The sequence below is a fragment of the Lissotriton vulgaris genome, chromosome 1_1 (assembly GCF_964263255.1).
Source record: "Lissotriton vulgaris chromosome 1_1, aLisVul1.2, whole genome shotgun sequence".
Taxonomy (NCBI): Eukaryota; Metazoa; Chordata; class Amphibia; order Caudata; family Salamandridae; genus Lissotriton; species Lissotriton vulgaris.
In genome coordinates, this window is record NC_141685.1 from 290,763,732 (window position 1) to 290,786,958 (window position 23,227).

Genomic DNA, 23,227 nt, shown 5'->3' on the forward strand with positions numbered 1-23,227 from the left:
ACTGCCACTTATAGCAGTATTATTCCCTCTTGTATCTTGTTTGCTGCTATACCATACACACTTATGTTTGAGTGACTGCCACTTATTGCAGTATTATTCCCTCTTGTATCTTGTTTGCTGCTATACCATACACATTTATGTTTGAGTGACTGCCACTTATTGCAGTATTATTCCTTCTTGTAGCTTGTTTGCTGCTATACCATACACATTTATGTTTGAGTGACTGTCACTTATTGCAGTATTATTCCCTCTTGTATCTTGTTTGCTTCTATACCATACACACTTATGTTTGAGTGACTGCCACTTATAGCAGTATTATTCCCTCTTGTATCTTGTTTGCTGCTATACCATACACACTTATGTTTGAGTGACTGCCACTTATAGCAGTATTATTCCTTCTTGTATCTTGTTTGCTTCTATACCATACACATTTATGTTTGAGTGACTGCCACTTCCCTCTTGTAGCTTGTTTGCTGCTATACCATACACATTTATGTTTGAGTGACTGCCACTTATTGCAGTATTATTCCCTCTTGTAGCTTGTTTGCTGCTATATCATACACATTTATGTTTGAGTGACTGCCACTTATTGCAGTATTATTCCCTCTTGTATCTTGTTTGCTGCTATACCATACACATTTATGTTTGAGTGACTGCCACTTATTGCAGTATTATTCCTTCTTGTATCTTGTTTGCTTCTATACCATACACATTTATGTTTGAGTGACTGTCACTTATTGCAGTATTATTCCTTCTTGTAGCTTGTTTGCTGCTATACCATACACATTTATGTTTGAGTGACTGTCACTTATTGCAGTATTATTCCCTCTTGTATCTTGTTTGCTTCTATACCATACACACTTATGTTTGAGTGACTGCCACTTATAGCAGTATTATTCCCTCTTGTATCTTGTTTGCTGCTATACCATACACATTTATGTTTGAGTGACTGCCACTTATTGCAGTATTATTCCCTCTTGTATCTTGTTTGCTGCTATACCATACACATTTATGTTTGAGTGACTGCCACTTATTGCAGTATTATTCCTTCTTGTAGCTTGTTTGCTGCTATACCATACACATTTATGTTTGAGTGACTGTCACTTATTGCAGTATTATTCCCTCTTGTATCTTGTTTGCTTCTATACCATACACACTTATGTTTGAGTGACTGCCACTTATAGCAGTATTATTCCCTCTTGTATCTTGTTTGCTGCTATACCATACACATTTATGTTTGAGTGACTGTCACTTATTGCAGTATTATTCCCTCTTGTATCTTGTTTGCTTCTATACCATACACATTTATGTTTGAGTGACTGTCACTTATTGCAGTATTATTCCTTCTTGTAGCTTGTTTGCTGCTATACCATACACATTTATGTTTGAGTGACTGTCACTTATTGCAGTATTATTCCCTCTTGTATCTTGTTTGCTTCTATACCATACACACTTATGTTTGAGTGACTGCCACTTATAGCAGTATTATTCCCTCTTGTATCTTGTTTGCTGCTATACCATACACACTTATGTTTGAGTGACTGCCACTTATAGCAGTATTATTCCTTCTTGTATCTTGTTTGCTTCTATACCATACACATTTATGTTTGAGTGACTGCCACTTCCCTCTTGTAGCTTGTTTGCTGCTATACCATACACATTTATGTTTGAGTGACTGCCACTTATTGCAGTATTATTCCCTCTTGTAGCTTGTTTGCTGCTATACCATACACATTTATGTTTGAGTGACTGCCACTTATTGCAGTATTATTCCCTCTTGTATCTTGTTTGCTGCTATACCATACACATTTATGTTTGAGTGACTGTAACTTATAGCAGTATTATTCCCTCTTGTATCTTGTTTGCTTCTATACCATACACACTTATGTTTGAGTGACTGTAACTTATAGCAGTATTATTCCCTCTTGTATCTTGTTTGCTGCTATACCATACACATTTATGTTTGAGTGACTGCCACTTATTGCAGTATTATTCCTTCTTGTAGCTTGTTTGCTGCTATACCATACACATTTATGTTTGAGTGACTGTCACTTATTGCAGTATTATTCCCTCTTGTATCTTGTTTGCTTCTATACCATACACACTTATGTTTGAGTGACTGCCACTTATAGCAGTATTATTCCCTCTTGTATCTTGTTTGCTGCTATACCATACACATTTATGTTTGAGTGACTGTCACTTATTGCAGTATTATTCCCTCTTGTATCTTGTTTGCTTCTATACCATACACACTTATGTTTGAGTGACTGCCACTTATAGCAGTATTATTCCCTCTTGTAGCTTGTTTGCTGCTATATCGTGCACACTTGTCACTTTTTCCTCATGTAACGTAATGGTTGCTCTTGTATTATGCACACTCCTAAATGTCTCCTTATGTAAGGGTAAAGTCTGCGCTATATAAAAATACATAAATAAATTCTCCCGTTCTCAGACTGTGAGAGGCATGGTACACTCGTGACCTTGTCCTGCACAAACGTTAGCTCCCACAGTGAGCCCCATCCTTCAGCCTTGTTGGCTGCGCGCACGTTCTCCGTGTTCTGGGTTTCTGCACGTGCTCCGAATGCAGAGATCTTCCAGGCAGCCCGATCTCCCTCCGTGAGGCGAAAAGAGGTTAAAGTGCTCTGATGCCTGGGCACGTAACCGCTGCTTCGGTGGACGCGACTGCGTGACTTCTACGTGGCACTGCGTCATTGCGCATCTTATGTTCTCCTAGGATGCTAGCCTCAGGAATAGCCTTTTTTTCATATTTATATAGCGCGAGCTCGACCCGAAGGTATTGGAGCCTTTTTACATGAGCACCGTATTAACATTACACATTCAGGCACGGGGAGATTAAGTGATTTGCCCAGAATCACAGGATGTGGACGCGACCCCATGGCTCGAACCCTGGTCACCAGCACCAGCATCGGCCGAAGAGCTACAGGTCGCTACAGGCCCACTTTCCTCCTCCGCCCTCAAGGGCAGCCACGGCCCGTGGAGAGAGTTTCGGTGGGGCGGAGAGGCGGGGAGGGGCAGGGTGGGGGTGCTAAAAACTGGAGTATGGATAATTGAAGGTAAGTAAACAATTTAATAAATAAAACAAATTTCGTAGCGCACCCTGCATCGATACAGGGTGCGCTTCGAAATTCGTTTTATTAATTAAATTGTTCACTTACCTTCAATTATCCATACTCCAGTTTTTAGCACCCCCACCCTGCCCCTCCCGCCCCGCCTCTCCGCCCCACCGAAACTCCCTCCAAGGGCCGTGGCTGCTCCAGGGGCTTGTGTAGTTTGTAATGTATCACAACGTTGAGAAAGCAAACTTTGGAAGACACTGCGCTTTACCCCAAAATTATGGGAGGATTTGAGTAGTGGTATTTCCAGTCAGCGTCGGATTGGTAACGGGGACTTTTGGGCAATGCCCGAGGGGCCGGGGTCCGAGTTCCAGCTGAGGGCTGCTTTTGAGCAGCCTGGGGGCCGATTTGGGCGGTGTCTCTGTTGTTCAACTATACCGCCAGCGGCCCAGTGGGTGTCTGAGTGGCCTTTCTGGAGGGAGATGGGCACTCATTATCTCCCGTATAGCAGCAACAGGTAGAGGTGTCACCCCTTTTCTTTTGCTGGGCCTCCCATCAATGTACGCATACTGAGCGGGGCAGGGGGCCTGAGCAGAAGTGGCCTCACTTGTTTTCAGGTGTGTTTCACTAGTGTAAACTGATGCGTGCATTTTTTTTTACCCCCTCCTCTCCCTCCCCCCTTATGTAAAATTACACTGAAAGCAGTGATTTGAGGGAAGGCATTATGCAAATGTGGGCCGATTTTTATGCGTGCACGGGCCGATTTTTAATTCCAATCCAACCCTGTTTCCAGTCCTTGTTGGTAGTCAACTGCTAGACACCTATAGAAACCGTGGTGTTCACAGCCCATTCACGATGTACTGGACCGCTTAGGGTTTAATCAGAGATGGTGCACCCAAGGCCAGGGGACCCCTGCAGGACCCCCGCAGTTCCAGCTGTATTGCCTAGCGAATGGCATTGTGCGTAAAGCTGTATTTGACTGCTCATAAGTCACTGTCGGGGGAACAGACCATGACAGCGGATCTTGTATGTAAAGAATCCCATGGCAACTTCATACAACGTCAGAACATAGGCTTTGGTTGGTACCATATCAGAACCAGATGAAGGCTGATTGGATCGGCCCCTACACGATGGTTAGGCCTTTGTCTTAGGTGAACTATATGGTGGTCTTCAAGGACCATCCTTGAAGGCCTATCGAGCATTCCATATCAACATGACGAAGTCCTACAACTATAGGAACTTGATGTTGTTGGTTTGTCAGATGGGGAAGATGCAGCTAGGGACACCCTGTGCCCAGAGAGCTCCTGAAGGGTGAGGTCACTTCTGCATTTAGACTTTTGATCAACATTCTAGCAGAACACCCATCAACCCCCTGGTCAGCACTATTCTAAGAATAGTGCCTGGACGTGCTTGTGACGTCGTGCCAAGGTTCCGGATTATATCAGGTCAGAGGTTCAGTCTGAAATCCCCATAAAGGCTGCAGGTGAGAGCCCTCCAGCGGTCCCTGGGTGATTGCAGTAGCCAATGTTCCCAAACTCACGCATGCAAAGGGTTGCTTCTGGCTCCCAGCAGCTTCATATGACAGGCGTCCTTGTCTCGGGGTTAAAAAATCGATGGGCCTATGGGTTGCCACCATCTTTACCCCTACTGTGGACCTGACCGGGTTGCACTTGTACAATGCCTTGACACCGAGGGAAGGGAAGAGGTTGACTTGCATTAGCCAACTAGGCCTCAGCGCTCAGACTCACGTTATTTGGCACAGAGAGCGAGAGAGACGAAAAGTTTTCTGGTACAGGTTCAGCATGGTGCTGACACAATTGGAAAAAATATGTTTGAAATGGTTTGGGCCTCACAAAAGCTGCAGTCTTACACCCACACAACACAATTCACGGTCCGAGTTGGACTGGTCAATAGGGCAATCAGGCAGTAATGGATGGGTGGGTCTGACAGATCAGCGCATGGGCTTGTTTTTAGCAGTTTATGGGCATGTTTTGTGGCCAGGTGTGCCGGTTTTTACTATTGATTTTTCTAGTATTACAACAAGCATTGCCTGCAGCAAACACAAATGCATGCCAACTCTCATACATTGCAAACTACTCATACAGAGTGTCTTTACAATTGTAGGCTACTTTTGTATCTATCTGGTTCGCTAACAGCGGCCACTTATATTTTGGTGCCCGGGCCTGTTTCATGTCCCAGTCCGACCCTGTTCACAGTCTGAACCATCAGAGGCAGGGAGGAATAGCACATTCCTCCCATGCTCACTTGCACAGAAGAAGGAGCATGCTGTGGTGAAACATCCCAAGGACTGGAAGCACTCACACATCCATGGCCCCCCAAGCTGCATAGGAGGAGGGCTGACATCATATTCCCGGTCAAGGTGGGGCCTTTTCTCCGTAGGCATTTCTGAAGGACCAGCACACAATGGTAGTCGGTAGAGAATGAGTCCTTCACACGGCCGGACTGGCCATAGTGGGTACCTGGGGCGCTTTCCTGGTGGGCCGGAAGGGTGGGGGGCGGTTTTGTACCAGTGGGGGCCATATTTGTTACTGGGGGCCGGTTTTGCAGCAGTGCTGCAAAATCGCCTCCCTGTAACAAAAGTGCAGCAAAATTGCCCCTACAATCTGGAACTCCTTTTCTCCAGAGATCAGGTACAACCCGTCCACTTCCATCTGCAGGAATGAAGTAAAAATGAAACTATCCAGTGGATTTCTCTCACACTGAGGTCATACTCGCTTTCTCCTCACTTGAGTCATCAACATGCCTGTCTATTTTACCGCGCCTTCGTCCACATCATCGGGACTCTCGTGGTTTTCCGATTTTCCTAAACACCACCTCGACAAACATTGTTAGCATGATTCTCCAAAGGTGTGTGTTACCAATAAACCAAGGTTTCTTTCTCAATTCTACATTAGTGGTGCTATGTAATTAAAAGAGCTGTTATCCCTGAGAGCCAGAGATCTGAATATGAAATGCCTTAAAAAGAATGTGTTAAATCAGGGCACTGGAATGTAAAACTGTTATTTTACTAAGCAACTTTCTTCTACCTTGGAATAATTTTTAAGCTGATTGGCACTGCCACTGGCAAAATATTAAATCGTTATCACAGAGTGTGAGATCCCTTTCATCAAAAGTTTACAGGAAAGGCTTCAAATATAGCATCGCTCAAAATGTGCAAAATATGTTTTCACCAGCGAAGTTTTGCATTGACCCTCATGTTCTTCCCTTAGCCAAATTTCCTATTTTCACTTTGCCGGTGCACACTTTTTCTGTGCATTGCAATGAAATGTTCACTGTATTGCAAGATGGTTTTCACTCTAAGCCATCTTAGCCAAAATGGGAATGCGAGCACACTTTTTTATCTGCACCTTTACCTTTTACAAAGTATTGCTTTGCACAATATGACCTGTTTGCAGACTTTAGTCACAAGTTTAACTTATGCATAGATGCTCAGAACAGACATGATTTTCACTCAAATGGGGCAACATAAAACTTTGCAACCTTTGTGAAGGTGTTGCCAAGACTTCCGTTGATCTTCACAGATGGTGCACTGCAAATAAGCGTTGCAATTTTGCACCCCTTATTCAGATCCACAGACTAAGTAAACCTCTTTAAAACATAGTCAATCAATCAATCACTGCATTTCTAAAGCACGCTACATACCCGTGATTGTCTCAAGGTGCTGGGGGGGGGCTGCTACTGATCGAAGAGCCAGGTCTTGAGGAGTTTTCTGAAGGTGAGCATGTCCTGGGTCTGTCGTAGGCTGGTAGAGAGAGTGTTCCAGGTCTTGGCGGCGAGGTAGGAGAAGGATCTGCCGTCGGCGGTGGTTTTCCGGATACGTGGAACTGAGGCGAGTGCAAGGCTGGCAGAGCGGAGGCAATGGGTGGGGGTGTGGAAGCTGAGTCGGACATTGAGGTATGCGGGTCCAGTGTTGTGTAGCGTAGAGGTGATCCTCTTGTTGACGGGGAGCCAGTGTAGGCCTCTCAGGTGGGGTGTGATGTGGCTGCGTCGGGGGACATCGAGGATCAGTCGTGCAGAGGCATTCTGGATTTGTTGTAGTCATCTTAGGAGCTTGGTTGTTGTTCCTGAGTAGAGGACGTTCCCGTAGTCGAGTCTGTTGGTGACGAGGGCCTGGGTGTGTCAGTTTTTCTCGTGTCGAGAGGGATCCATTTGAAGAGCCTGCGGAGCATTCGGAGGGTGTTGAAGCAGGAAGGCGGAGACGGCGTTGACTTGCTTGGTCATGGAGAGGGCGGAGTCGAGGATGACCCCCAGGTTGCGTGCGTGGTCGGTGAGTTTCGGGGCAGTGCCTAGCGATGTGGGCCACCAGGAGTCGTCTCAGGCGGAAGGGGTGGGTCCAAGGATGAGGACCTCCGTCTTGTCTGAATTCAGCTTCAGTCTGCTGTCCTTCATCCAGTCGGCGATGGCCTTCATTCCTCTGTGGAGGTTGGTTTTGGCGGTGTGGGGGTCTTCGGATTTTCTCACCTAATCCCAAAATGCCACTGAACCTTTCTCTTTTATAGACATAAGAAAATAAGGCAAATCCTGAGACCATGGTAGATCAAGAGCACTCCGTGTGATCCTCTGCAAAAAGCCTTGGAAATGCTATAACTGCAGTTGCATAGCTCCTCTTACCTCTGGTGAGGTGATGAAGCACGTTGTAACACGGGTAGTATGCTACTCCGGGTTGGCAGTAGCGGCTGGCATCTACAGGTCGAGGGGGAGACTGGTGTGTGCACAAAAAACATTACCAGTTGAACGCTACATCCTCCGTAGACCTCCACAGGAAATGTAAGCTGGAACTCCCTTGACCAGTTAGGGCGTTGCTCTCATGCCGAGAAAGCAGCGCCCTGATTGGTTGGGGCGGCCTCACTCTGCTCTCCACAGCACCCTGGAGGCCTGCACGGACTCTAACCCAGCTATTTTGTTTAAAGTGCGAATGTGTGGCTGGGCGTCCCAAGATGGCTGACAAACAAAGACATACGCACTTTAAACATAAGTGCATAGACAGCCCACCCTCCTCCCTGCTGCTCTCACTCAAAAGCAAACCCGCCCCATCTTGATACTTGGCTCGGGACGGGGCTGAAAAATAGAATGGTAATAAATTACAATTTTATTTTTCATGGGGTTTGGTGGGGACTTTAAGGGGGGCGACACTCCTCCGCTCCAACGAAGGAGCTGCCCCTGCATGTTGGAGTGCTTGAGTGGCAGCATGTATTCGCAGTGTGGCCTAAGCGGGAAGTGTTTCAATGTTGTGCGTGTGCGACCAGAGTGGTGATCCAACATTGTCGTTGATTGCGGCACACAGAGTGGGAGGACAGGAAAGGACCAGGAGTGCGTCCATGCACTTTACAGCAGTAGGCTTGTCCATGCACTTTACAGCAGTAGGTTTCTATGAGTTACTTTGCGGGACCACTCTGACATTTTGTGTGACACCAAACCGTCGCCCTTAGAGGAAGCCATTTTGTATAGTCTTAGCAGGGACTAGAGCAGTAGAAGAGAGAGGCCCGCTGGAATGGTCTCCATGAGAGGCCATCTGTGCCGCACGCTGACCTGCTTCTGGAATCCAGTGGTTTTCCAGTGTCCAGTCTTGAAGCTGGCATGGGTCCTGAGTGCGACCTTTCGGGATGGACGGAATTAAAGTCATTCAAGATGGCCCCCGGTTGCACTACAGTCCTGGTTTATAATGTTCTGCATAGTGACGAGTGGTGAATCTCTGTGCCTTGGAAACAAGATCCACTTTGTGCATCCTTCTAGAGGGTGATGGCTGATATCTGAAAGTATAGGGTTGGTCTTTACCGTCCTGGTAAGACCTTGCCCATCTATTGTTTCTGCGATTCCATTCTGATGTCGGAGATGTGCTTCAGTTTGCTGAGGTGACGGCACAGAGAGGTAGGGACTTAGCCCAAGGCCAGCAATGAATTAGGAACGAGGTAAAGGCGGGCCTTTTCAAAGAACAGAACATCATTAATGCAGTGACCGTAACCCCGTCCCTGCTTATGACGGAACCAAGCCGTCATGAGCCACGGGCGGTGTGTGCTCTTGACGGCGTGGTTCCGTCATGCTGCGGCCTCTCCGCCCACATGGCACTGATTCCCCGCCTGTGAGAATGAATAAGTGAGTGGGCGAAGTCGTGACGGAACCACGCCGTCATGAGCACAGCTCACCCATAACTCATGACGGCGTGGTTCCATCACGAGCATGGTGGAGCCGCACTCACCTCCCAGCGCCGCAGGCGGAATTACCGTTGTGCCCAAGGGGTTAAACTTCTTCTCCCAAATTTCAGCTGCCTCCCCTGTCACTCGTTGACTGCATGCTTGTCTTTGACCATGTACTGCCTGCTGACTAGGTTTGGGCTACAGAAATACCATAAACCTACCAACATACCTAATCGCAATGCGTCAACAGCCCGCGAACGGCTCCCTCTCCTATCGCTCTTTGACCCTGTGCTTGCCTTTGACCCTGTGCTTATCTTTGACCCTGTGCTTATCTTTGACCTTGTATAGTGCTCCACTGCCTTTTGGCTGGGTTGTGCTTTAGAAATACCACCTCCATACATTATGCAGGGAGCCTGCACTGCTCCTTATTCTGGATCTACCACTGTCTCTGCCTGTGCTCTATGCACCTGTGCGTACCTCGTCCTATGCAATGGCTGCTTTGTGTGTACGTGGTAGGATGCTTTGCCTCTGCCCATGTTGTACGTGTGCTTGTGTGTGATTGAATGAAACCAATGCTGCAGCTGGTCAGTGTGTGAGGAGGGGGTCATGGGTAATAATTACATGGTTATCATACAACTGTCCCTAAACTCTACTGGAGGGATCGCAAAGAAGGAAAGGTCCATACCAGTGCTTTAAATGAAAATACGAAAGTGCTGATACTCTCTATTCAGAGTTCCTATTTGCTCTGAGAGGTGCTAGTACTCTCCTGTTAAATGTGTTGAAGCAGGGATGAAAAGTGCGTACTCTCCAGTTAAATGTGTTGGAGCAGGGATGAGAAGTGCTGATACTGTCCCGGTAAATGTACAGCAGCAGGGATGAGAAGTGCTGGTACTCTCCCATTAAATGTGCAGAAGCAGGGATGAAAAGTGCGTACTCTCCAGTTAAATATGTTACAGCAGGGATGAGAAGTGCTGGTACCCTCCCGGTAAATGTACAGCAGCAGGGGTGAGAAGTGCAGCCACTCTCCCATTAAATATGCAGCAGTACAGCAGTAGAGATGAGAAGTGCTGGTACTCTCCCGGTAAATGTACAGCCACAGGCATGAAGTATCAGTACTCTCCCATTAAATGTGTAGCAGCAGGGATGAAAAGTGCGTACTCTCCCGTTAAATGTGTTGTGGCAGGGATGAGAAGTGCTGGTACTGTCCTGGTAAATGTACAGCAGCAGGGATGAGAAGTGCTGGTACTCTCCCGGTAAATGTACAGCCGCAGGCATGAAGTATCAGTACTCTCCCATTAAATGTGTAGCAGCAGGGATGAAAAGTGCGTAAGCTCCCGTTAAATGTGTTGCAGCAGGGATGAGAAATACTGGTACAGTCCCGGTAAATGTACAGCAGCAGGGATGAGAAGTGCTGGTACTCTCTCATTAAATGTGCAGAAGCAGGGATGAAGTGCCAGTACTCTCCCATTAAATGTGCAGCAGCAGGGATGAAAAGTGCATACTCTCCAGTTAAATGTGTAGCAGCAGGGATGAGAAGTGCTGGTACTCTCCCATTAAATGTGCAGAAGCAGGGATGAGAAGTGCTTGGCCGCTTCCATTAAATGTGCAGCAGCAGGAATGAGAAGTGCGGCCACTCTCCCATTAAATATGCAGCAGTAGGGATGAGAAGTGCAGGTACTCTCCCGGTAAATGCACAGCAGCAGGCATGAAGTGTCAGTACTCTCCCATTAAATGTGTAGCAGCAGGGATGAAAAGTGCGTACTCTCACGTTAAATGTGTTGTGGCAGGGATGAGAAGTGCTGGTACTGTCCTGGTAAATGTACAGCAGCAGGGATGAGAAGTGCTGGTACTCTCCCATTAAATGTGCAGAAGCAGGGATGAAGTGCCAGTACTCTCCCATTAAATGTGCAGCAGCAGGGATGAAAAGTGCTGGTACTCTCCCATTAAATGTGCATGAGCAGGGATGAAGTGCCAGTACTCTCCCATTAAATGTACAGCAGCAGGGATGAGAAGTGCCGGTGCTCTCCCATTAAATGTGCAGAAGCAGGGATGAGAAGTGCCCGGACTCTCCCATTAAATGTATAGCAGCAGGGATGAGAAGTGCTGGTACTCTCCCGTTAAAAGTACAGCAGCAGGGATGAGAAGTGCTGGTACTCTCCCATTAAATGTGCAGAAGCAGGGATGAGAAGTGCTTGGCCGCTTCCATTAAATGTGCAGCAGCAGGAATGAGAAGTGCCGGTGCTCTCCCATTAAATGTGCAGAAGCAGGGATGAGAAGTGCCCGGCCTCTCCCATTAAATGTACAGCAGCAGGGATGAGAAGTGCGGCCACTCTCCCATTAAATATGCAGCAGTAGGGATGAGAAGTGCAGGTACTCTCCCGGTAAATGCACAGCAGCAGGCATGAAGTGTCAGTACTCTCCCATTAAATGTGTAGCAGCAGGGATGAAAAGTGCGTATTCTCCAGTTAAATGTGTTGTAGCAGGGATGAGAAGTGCTGGTACTCTCCTGGTAAATGTACAGCAGCAGGGATGAGAAGTGCTGGTACTCCCATTAAATGTGCAGAAGCAGGGATGAAGTGCCAGTACTCTCCCAATAAATGTGCAGCAGCAGGGATGAAAAGTGCTGGTACTCTCCCATTAAATGTGCATAAGCAGGGATGAAGTGCCAGTACTCTCCCATTAAATGTACAGCAGCAGGGATGAGAATTGCTGGTACTCTCCCATTAAATGTGCAGAAGCAGGGATGAGAAGTGCCGGGCCGCTCCAATTAAATGTTCAGCAGCAGGAATGAGAAGTGCCGGTGCTCTCCCATTAAATGTGCAGAAGCAGGGATGAGAAGTGCCCGGACTCTCCCATTAAATGTATAGCAGCAGGGATGAGAAGTGCTGGTACTCTCCCGTTAAAAGTACAGCAGCAGGGATGAAGTGTCAGTACTCTCCCATTAAATGTGTAGCAGCAGGGATGAAAAGTGCGTGCTCTCCCGTCAAATATGTTGCAGCAGGGAAGTGCTGGTACTATCCCGGTAAATGTACAGCAGCAGGAATGAAAAGTGCGTACTCCCTAGTTAAATGTGTAGCAGCAGAGATGAAAAGTGCGCACTCAACAGTTAAATGTGTAGTAGCAGGAATGAGAAGTGCTGGTACTCTCCCGGTAAATGTACAGCAGCAGGAATGAGAAGTGCCGGTGCTCTCCCATTAAATATGCAGCAGCAGGGATGAGAAGTGCTGGTACTATCCCAGTAAATGTACAGCAGCAGGGATGAAAAGTGCGCACTCCCCAGTTAAATGTGTAGCAGCAGAGATGAAAAGTGCGCATTCCCCAGTTAAATGTGCAGAAGCAGGGATGAGAAGTGCCCGGCCTCTCCCAATAAATGTACAGCAGGAGGGATGAGAAGTGCGGCCACTCTACAATTAAATATGCAGCAGCAGGGATGAGAAGTGCTGGTACTATCCCAGTAAATGTACAGCAGCAGAGATGAAAAGTGCGCACTCCCCAGTTAAATGTGTAGCAGCAGAGATGAAAAGTGCGCATTCCCCAGTTAAATGTGTAGCAGCAGAGATGAGAAGTGCTGGTACTCTCCTGTTAAATTTACTGCACCAGGGATGAGAGAGTTCTCCCGGTAAATGTACAGCAGCAGGGATGAAAAAAGCGCACTCCCCAGTTAAATGTGTAGCAGCAGGGATGAAAAGTGCGCATTCCCCAGTTAAATGTGTAGCAGCAGAGATGAGAAGTGCTGGTACTCTCCTGTTAAATTTACTGCACCAGGGATGAGAGAGTTCTCCCGGTAAATGTACAGCAGCAGGGATGAAAAGTGCGCACTCCCCAGTTAAATGTGTAGCAGCAGAGATGAAAAGTGCGCATTCCCCAGTTAAATGTGTAGCAGCAGAGATGAGAAGTGCTGGTACTCTCCTGTTAAATTTACTGCACCAGGGATGAGAGAGTTCTCCCGGTAAATGTACAGCAGCAGGGATGAAAAGTGCGCACTCCCCAGTTAAATGTGTAGCAGCAGAGATGAAAAGTGCGCATTCCCCAGTTAAATGTGCAGAAGCAGGGATGAGAAGTGCCCGGCCTCTCCCAATAAATGTACAGCAGGAGGGATGAGAAGTGCGGCCACTCTACAATTAAATATGCAGCAGCAGGGATGAGAAGTGCTGGTACTATCCCAGTAAATGTACAGCAGCAGAGATGAAAAGTGCGCACTCCCCAGTTAAATGTGTAGCAGCAGAGATGAAAAGTGCGCATTCCCCAGTTAAATGTGTAGCAGCAGAGATGAGAAGTGCTGGTACTCTCCTGTTAAATTTACTGCACCAGGGATGAGAGAGTTCTCCCGGTAAATGTACAGCAGCAGGGATGAAAAAAGCGCACTCCCCAGTTAAATGTGTAGCAGCAGAGATGAAAAGTGCGCATTCCCCAGTTAAATGTGTAGCAGCAGAGATGAGAAGTGCTGGTACTCTCCTGTTAAATTTACTGCACCAGGGATGAGAGAGTTCTCCCGGTAAATGTACAGCAGCAGGGATGAAAAAAGCGCACTCCCCAGTTAAATGTGTAGCAGCAGGGATGAAAAGTGCGCATTCCCCAGTTAAATGTGTAGCAGCAGAGATGAGAAGTGCTGGTACTCTCCTGTTAAATTTACTGCACCAGGGATGAGAGAGTTCTCCCGGTAAATGTACAGCAGCAGGGATGAAAAGTGCGCACTCCCCAGTTAAATGTGTAGCAGCAGAGATGAAAAGTGCGCATTCCCCAGTTAAATGTGCAGAAGCAGGGATGAGAAGTGCCCGGCCTCTCCCAATAAATGTACAGCAGGAGGGATGAGAAGTGCGGCCACTCTACAATTAAATATGCAGCAGCAGGGATGAGAAGTGCTGGTACTATCCCAGTAAATGTACAGCAGCAGAGATGAAAAGTGCGCACTCCCCAGTTAAATGTGTAGCAGCAGAGATGAAAAGTGCGCATTCCCCAGTTAAATGTGTAGCAGCAGAGATGAGAAGTGCTGGTACTCTCCTGTTAAATTTACTGCACCAGGGATGAGAGAGTTCTCCCGGTAAATGTACAGCAGCAGGGATGAAAAGTGCGCACTCCCCAGTTAAATGTGTAGCAGCAGAGATGAAAAGTGCGCATTCCCCAGTTAAATGTGCAGAAGCAGGGATGAGAAGTGCCCGGCCTCTCCCAATAAATGTACAGCAGCAGGAATGAGAAGTGCCGGGCCGCTCCCAATAAATGTACAGCAGGAGGGATGAGAAGTGCGGCCACTCTACAATTAAATATGCAGCAGCAGGGATGAGAAGTGCTGGTACTATCCCAGTAAATGTACAGCAGCAGAGATGAAAAGTGCGCATTCCCCAGTTAAATGTGTAGCAGCAGAGATGAAAAGTGCGCATTCCCCAGTTAAATGTGTAGCAGCAGAGATGAGAAGTGCTGGTACTCTCCCGTTAAATTTACTGCACCAGGGATGAGAGAGCTCTCCCATTAAATGCACTGCAGCAGGGAAGAGAAGTGCGGCGACTCCCTTTCAAATGAAAGAAGTCAAGTCAGCACCGGACAGCACCTGTCCATTTAAAGCCCTGATCTATGCACCAAATGTGTGTAAGAGCAAGAGCCTGTGTAACATCGCCCTTACCCAGGAGGAGAGTGCCCCGGATAGGGGGGGGGGGAGCGGCTCGGCAAGGAGGCGGTAGCGGGCCCGGAGTGGATGGAGTTTGCCCGAGGGATAGAGATGGATGCAGAAATGAAGACCAGGGAGGCGGGCGAGCTGGGATGGAGAGGACCGAGGCCAGGCTGACCACCGCCCGCTGCTCCCAGTGTGGACGTGGCGGCGGGGGCAGAGGTCAGCTGGACAGGGACTGAGGAGGCCGGGGCTGGCGAGGGTGCAGACCTCGCCGCCAGAGGCCATGAGGCGAGAGTAATGTGCGCTTTGTAGGAGGGACTGCGGGCGGAGAGCAAATGAGGCAGAGGGCGTGCGGTGCGGAGGGGCTGGGGGAGGGGGCCGAGGTCAGGCAGGGGGCGGAGCCGGAGAGCCGCTCTTCCTCCTGGAGTCCGCGCCAGGTGTACAGGGGACCAGGACCGCTGCCAGCTCCTCGAAGGATGGCCCAGGCGCTGCAGTACGCGCCCTGCTTCAGGGGGCAGGTGGGTGTCCGGCGTCCCCCCCCCCTCCCCCCTAGCATGTGAAGACATTTCACGGCACCGTGTGTTATAGAGTTAATAATGGCCCGCAGCATCCATGCGCCTCGGGCATTAGTCACTCAGGGGTGTTGTTATTCAGTACCTTCGGAAGCTCGCGTGGGTTTTGTTTTGTTTTTATAGTTAGCGGCTCGAGAAGCGCGGCTTACAGCTTCTTGGCGGCTGCTGACCGAGGAGAAAGTTAAGGGGGTGAGGGGCGGGTGGTGAGTGTGGGAGGGGCGCAGCGGGCACCACCCGCTCCTTGAATAACCACCACACAGACAGACTTGGGCAGAGTTTTACTAATGAGCCTCTCGGCTGTGGTTGGCGCTCCCAGTTCTTTTCCATTCCTTTGCGCTTTGGTCCGGTCCTGGAAGTTTCTTTTACTCCATTGTCGGTCTATTATTCAGAATTCGTGCCCGTCGCGTTACCATATTTATTAGTGGCGTTTTCTATAGCGCTTAGAGACTGCCTTTAGTTACTTCAGAACTTGGTCTACGCCCCAGATTAATGCATGCTCAAACTGGTTACCGGCTCTTCGTGTGTGTCAAGAAGCGTTTGATTGGCTTCTGGGCGCTATATACACGGAATGTCGGGGATGAGCTTAACTACCCCAGGTGACACCCCTCCCTCCGTTGCCCTGTCAGTCTAAGCTCCAAACATTATGGGCCCGCTTTATCTGTGAGAGGGCTTTGCCTCAGCACCCCCTCTCCGCCCCCACCCCCACTGCGTGCCCTCGAAACACTGCTGTACAAAGTTTCCAACTACACCTGTAAGGACTGAGCAAAGAGGGAGTGCGGTGGGGGAGGGGGGAGGAGCAGGGTGCTGCAGGGTGGTTGAGCGGATGGACATGCCCTGTAAAGAGCCGGATGGAGGAGACAAGAAGCAGAGACAGATCGGGGGTGAAGTCTAGGAGGGAAAGAAAAGGATGGGAAAGTCAGAGGGGAGAGGAGGTCAGGGGGAATGAGACAGGCTGGGGAGGGTGAGCAGAAGGAAGGTAAGAGACGTCCCGAAAGAGCACGAAGGACGTAGAACGAGAAGGGAAGGAGAAACGAGGAAAGAGAGCGAGAGAGAGAGAGAGAAAGCGAGAGAGAGAGAGAGAGAAAGAGAGAGAGAGAGAGAGAGAGAGAGAGACACATAGAGAGAGAGAGAGAGAGAGAGAGAGAGAGAGAGAGAGACACTGAGACACTATTACAGAACTCCTTGTAATTGTATTCATATAGCACCTAGTGCCCCAGACGAAGCGCTGTAAGAGGAGGTCGGGAGAGAGAGAATTAAAATAGGTACTTGGGGAGGATCTGCCGAGAAAGTGGAGAGAGTCTTGCAGAAAGGACAGAGGGGGTGGAGGAGACAGGCTAGAGGGAGGATTGAACAGAGAGGCAGCAGCAAAGAGCGAAAGAGAATGACGGGGACACGAGTGGACATGAGTGATGGAGAAGAAACCTTGGTGGGGTCGAGAAGGGAAGCAAAGAGTCCGAGAGATAAAGGAAGAAGGACATGACAAATCAAGAAACGGGGAAGAGAGTGAGTGACAGAGTGGAAGGAAGTGATGGAGAGAATCAAAGAAGTTCATCTGATGGAGACGGAGGAGAGTGAGGGATAAAGAATGAGTGATGAGAGAGACAAAGAGGTGTTATATGATGGAGACCCGGTGAAGAGTGAGTGATAGAGAGGAAGTGATAGAGATAGACACAGAGGAGATTAGAGATACACAGGAAGGAGAGGGGTATAGAGAGGAAGTGATGAATAGAGAGACAAAGGCAATATTGTATTTTGGAGACACACACAGGAGAGTGAGTGATAAAAAATGAGTGATGAGATAGACAAAGAGGATATTATATGATTGAAACACCAGGAGGAGAGTGAGTGATAAAGAATGAGTGATAAGCGAGACGAAGAGTGTATTATACGATGGAGACACAGGGAGAAGAGTGAGTGAAAAAGAATGAGGGATAAGAGATACGAAGAGTGTATTATATGATAGAGACACGGGGAGGAGAGTGAGTGAAAAAGAATGAGGGATAAGAGAGACGAAGAGTGTATTATACGATGGAGACACAGGGAGAAGAGTGAGTGAAAAAGAATGAGGGATAAGAGATACGAAGAGTGTATTATATGATAGAGACACGGGGAGGAGAGTGAGTGAAAAAGAATTAGGGATAAGAGAGACGAAGAGTGTATTATACGATGGAGACACAGGGAGAAGAGTGAGTGTAAAAGAATGAGGGATAAGAGATACGAAGAGTGTATTATACGATGGAGACAAAGGGAGGAGAGTGAGTGAAAAAGAATGAGGGATAAGAGAGACGAAGAGTGTATTATACGATGGAGACAAAGGGAGGAGAGTGAGTGAAAAAGAATGAGGGATAAGAGAGACGAAGAGTGTATTATACGATGGAGACACAGGGAGGAGAGTGAGTGAAAAAGAATGAGGGATAAGAGAGACGAAGAGTGTATTATACGATGGAGACACGGGGAAGAGGGTGAGTGAAAAAGAATGAGGGATAAGAGAGACGAAGAGGGTATTATACAATGGAGACACAGGGAGAAGAGTGAGTGTAAAAGAATGAGGGATAAGAGATACGAAGAGTGTATTATACGATGGAGACACAGGGAGGAGAGTGAGTGAAAAAGAATGAGGGATAAGAGAGACGAAGAGTGTATTATACGATGGAGACACAGGGAGGAGAGTGAGTGAAAAAGAATGAGGGATAAGAGAGACGAAGAGTGTATTATACGATGGAGACACAGGGAGGAGAGTGAGTGAAAAAGAATGAGGGATAAGAGAGACGAAGAGTGTATTATACGATGGAGACACAGGGAGGAGAGTGAGTGAAAAAGAATGAGGGATAAGAGAGACGAAGAGTGTATTATACGATGGAGACACGGGGAAGAGGGTGAGTGAAAAAGAATGAGGGATAAGAGAGACGAAGAGGGTATTATACAATGGAGACAGACGCAGAGTAGAGTGTGTGATAGAGAATGTGTGATGGAGACACAGGAATGAGAGTGAGTGATAGAGCGACAGAGTGATGGAGGGAGAGAGACATTGCAGACATTGTATGATGCAGGCACACAGAGAGGAGAGTGAGCGAAGGGAGAGAGCGATGGAGATAGACAGGAAGGAGATTGCATGATGGAAACGCAGGGCAGAGAGGTAGTGACGGGTAGGGATAAAAGCGGGGTATTGTATGATGGAGTCACACGGGGGTAGTGAAGGCTAGAGAGGAGGATGGAGAAAGACTGGCAGCGACGACGCAAGAGATAGGGGGTGCAGTAAGGACTCTATTAAGCAGAGTTAAGAACTTTATCACAAGAAGCCACACCATGTGGCTGGCACAGAAGTTGCAATCAGGGCGAAACTGGTCCTGGGTTGCTTGTGTTCTGCTTCCGGGAGGATCCGGCTTCGCAGTTTGGGCTGGTCTGTTCCGATTTGAGCACGTTCAAGCCTGACGTGCATATGGCTGGGTGTAAAGATGACTTTGTGGGCAAAAGAACGATGCAAACTGAGAAGACATAGGCAAATGAAAGATGGGTTGGGATGCTACCCCAAGTGCTTAAAAGTGGTTAGACAAATTGCAATGATTCCTCCCATCACCATTTTTGGGTTTTATGTACCATTAGTCCGCAACAAATTGCTGTCCTACATTTGAATTAATGTACAACTTTAGAATGCTGGAGTGTAATGGATGTGTAATCAAGTGCATACCAATTGAGGTCACTGGAACACATACAGCAGATTACAAAGAATGTAAGCAGTTGCAATGACATTAGAATAAAGTAGAATAGAGGTTTTGAGCTGCATACTTCAAGGAAGGACCTCCTATTTGATCTTTATGAAAGTGAAGAACTAAAAGGCGTCTTTGGACCCCTGGTCTACGTGTCCTGGGTGGTGTGTACCATGTTAATAGCTAATGGAGATATTTAAGGCTGATGCCCATAATTGCTCTGTGGGTAAGGACAAGAGTCTTACAACAAGTTCTCTTGGTTGCCCAATGCCAATGAAGCGATTTAACCGCATCGCTGCGGCGGCTTTTCCCGCTGTGTGTGGCAAATTTCAAAAAGCTGCGTTACATGACGAGCTCAGCTCGTCATCAGCACACGACCACCGTAGTTGATGACGAGCTGAGCTCGTCATCAGCAGCGAAGAGGTTAAGGGCTGGAGCAGCAGCAAGACGACTACGTTTGTTCAAGATGAGTCGGCTAACTACATTCTGAGCCACCTAGAGCCAATGCTTAATGCCTTTAGAGGTGCCAAGGAGCAAGACTTTACTATAGTCCAATCTGGAGCTAATCAGAGCATGGACTACAAATTTACCACAATTGTGCATATTTCTGCAGGAGTAAACTTATTTTCTTATATGCTTTAAGCAGGGCAGATCTGGTTCCTGAGACTGTCCCAGTTTGTGCTGAGAAGGAGAGGATGTTGTTGAACTTTGGGGGTAGTGTGGTACCTACCTTGTACGGCCATCAATCAGAGGACCATGTCCTGGTGGATTGATTGTCCAAAAAGTAGCATCTCATTCTTGTCAGAAATGATCTAATTTATTCTGCTAGACAATTTTTAAAGTTAAGTTGCTATTCAGTGTTCCTATCCTAAAAAAACTTAATCAGTTGTATATCAGTGACATTGTAAGAAATTGGATCACATTTTGAGAGGCTGACTACCAACCTCCAGGAATAATCATAACCCAGGTCAGGGTGAACCCTCAAGTTCACTAAATTAACTCAACTCAAATTACCTCAATTAATGAGCTCAACCCCTTGGTAGCTAAAGCATAGAGCAGACCAGCTTAACTTAGGGCAATGTGTAAAGTATGCAGTACCAAAACATATTTTTTTTGTAAAACAGAGTAAAATGTAATAAACAAAATGACAGCAAAATGGCAAAAAATGGAGAAACAGAGATATGACTTTGTAAAGTTGTAAGTAGAAATAGCGAAAAGCAGCATAATGTGGCAACGATAGTCAATGGTCGTGATAGCGAGGGACCAAGGTACATTTTGATGCTGACAGTGATGGAGCGCAGGTCGGATATATCAAGCAGGTTTGTCCTCACCCTCTTTTTAGACTTTAGACCTTCAAGTCACAATCCAGACCAGTACAGTTCTACAGCAGCACTTGTGACACAGCGATCAATAGGTTCTGAAGTTGTGTGAGGGTTGGGGCTATTGCATCTATACCTTTTTGGTGCCGGTGGTGAGTGAGACTTGCACGTGCCAAGTTAGCTCCGGATGATATCTCCTCTGAAATCGAGGAATGTGAGATACATTGAGACCCTTAAGCAAAGAGTTAGGTGGACATCTGGAGTCCTCAAATGAGGGGTGGATTGACCAAAAAGCTATCATAAAGTGAGGCAATTTAATTGTGGAAAAAAAGACCACATTACTGCAAAGTTCCTGCGAAGGGTTATCCCTTTATTTACAGGTCTGTTGTTGCAAGAAGGAATTAACCACTGCAGTTATAGCTTGAAGGTGCTATCCCTGATGAATTTAGTATTTATGAAGTAGGCTGGGCATGTGTGCCTGACTAATTTGAAGTAGTATATAAGAGCTGATTTATATGTCAACTTAGCAGGGGGGTCATTGTTTTGACACCACTGATGTTCTAGATGTTTGCATTACCACTTTTCCAGGTTTAAGTTTATCATTTAACCATGGTGAGCATATTGCTGAAAATGGATTTATATTGGGGCTGTTTTCTCCAGAGTAGGGAATTCCAGTTCTTAGAGTTGTGTGCAGCTTTGGAGATATTTTCTGGTAGGGAGAAGAAGGATCAAATGAGAAGCATATTGTTCCTCCACAGTGAATCTACTCCAGGATTTAGGAAATCTTGAAATAAGGGGTTTTGGGGACTGCACTGGGGGGTAACCTATTGGAAGGTAAAAGGGATCCCCACGTAATTGTACCAAGTGAACTCAATTGGACAAGGAGATTGCATAGAAAAGGTGTTGATAAAGACTAGTAGTACACGGGGATACCTTTCTTATCAAGCAAATAGTGACAGATGTCCCGCCCCAGAAGTGACGTAATTTCTGTTACCGGGACTCCCGGGCTCCTCCCCGGAAGAGATGACACTTCCGGGGGTAGGTCACATGACCATGTTGGGTCAAGTGTGTTGTGGCATCACCCTGGTCACATGCTAGTCACACTGTGTACTACTAGGACTAGGTTTAGGGTTTGACCCTACCTCTGTGAGAGTCTTGATTTTTGAGTTGAGAAAGGTTTAATGCATCAATGGTATCCTTGAAATGTGCTGGAAGTGGTTGTGAGAGGTTGTCCATGTGTATGTTCGAGTCCGCTATTACAAAGACGTTGATGTGTCTAATTGTATAGGGGGCCAAAATGTCACTGATGTTACTTATAAAATTTGCTGCAGGCCCAGACGGGAGATAGAGAATAGCAATTGAACGATTTCCGGAGGGATTTAAGTTAATTGAGTAAGTGGTCTCCAGCCTCCAGAGGCAGGTGGGCTAGGATTGACCAAACAGGTGAAAATGGTGCAACATATGATCGCAATATCACCTCCCTGTCGAAGGTGGCAGTTAAATCAAAATATGTTGTACTCATTGGGCAATGCTGGAGTAATAAAGTATAAGGAGGTCTCCTTAAGCCATTTTTCTGTAATAGGCAGTATGTCAGGATTGCAATAAGTAATAAAAAAACATGTAATTCAAAGTGGTGTTAAGGTAGGAATCAGACATTAAGATGGTAACACTTAAAAGGCAGTCGAAGGGTGTTTTTTTCCAGCAAAAAAGTGAAAACTTTGTTTGCATTCCATACATGAGAAGGAGCCATCGGACTGCAGATTATAAAAAGAGAAAGCACACTTACTTTTATTTCTGAGATTTGTTAGGATGTCTGAACAGTAGGGAATCAGAGGCTTAGGTCAGATGCGAATAGGCCATGGCCCTTAGCGCGGACCGGGTGTGAACGGCCACAGAGGGGCTTGCCGCTGGCACACTTGCAACTTGCCGGTGTGCTGTAACACCAGATATAATGAGCATTGCTGGTGAGTGGGTGGGCAACCAGCCACACACCAATAGTGAAAATTGCTGATCTCACCTTATTGGCAAACTAAAATTGCAGGAGGGTGAGTGCTTGCAATGTTCAACACTCTGTCCATCATCCCCTTTGGTTTTGCTTTGTTGGCCCTAAGTTGGCAGGGTATGCCCAGACGTGGGTCCCTTGCTCAATTTGCCACTGGATTCAAGCTAGCCTGGCTGATGACGGCTTATAGCCAGAAACCGGTCCCAGGATGTTTGTTTCCGGTCCAGGGAAGACATGGCTTGGCAGTTCGGGCTGGACTATTCCCATGTGGCACAGGGTCAGTCTGATTTGCATATGGCCATGTCTGAACTGGGTTGGCGGAGTGAGCTAAAGAATGATGATGGATTAAGTCCAGATCAGTTGACTAGGGTGAGTGCTTGCAATGTTCAACACTGCGTCCATCATCCCCTTTGGTTTTGCTTAGGAGGTAAAATAACACCATAAGCTTAGAGTCGGGTTGATGTCTCCTATACGCATGATTATCTTGGCTTTGTTCTGTAGGTGCAGTACCCACTCTAGTAATGTTTCCTGGTGGACACTGAAAGGATGATTAAGCACTTCAGGTTGCTGGTACAGTTAGTGGCCGTGCACTTGAATGACAAATACTGAGATATATGGTCATTCTTTCCATATTCACTCTACGTTTTGTGCCAGGGGTTGCACTTTCCCTGTCCTGGCCTCTCTATGTGAACGATTTTGACTTTCATTGGAAGGAGTTCATTGAGGATGGTAATCAGATTTTCTCAAATCAAGTTTTGGTTAGCCATGATATGTGGCATTCGGTTAGTGATGT

The 23,227-nt window shown here is 47.1% G+C and overlaps 1 protein-coding gene across 4 annotated transcripts in view; it reads left to right on the forward strand.

The window, feature by feature from the left end:
• SLC6A9 (solute carrier family 6 member 9) overlaps positions 1-23,227 on the forward strand; it is a 602,921-nt gene that overhangs the window by 278,356 nt on the left and 301,338 nt on the right. Inside the window, exon 1 of one of the 4 annotated variants that reach the window (XM_086952323.1) lies at positions 15,267-15,352. The exons of the other annotated variants lie outside the window; for them this stretch is intronic. Within the exon in view, the coding sequence (XP_086808449.1) occupies positions 15,311-15,352 (42 nt within the window). The 5' untranslated portion in view covers positions 15,267-15,310. Of the gene's footprint in view, positions 1-15,266; positions 15,353-23,227 lie in introns of those variants that run through there. 4 annotated transcript variants of the gene reach the window in all.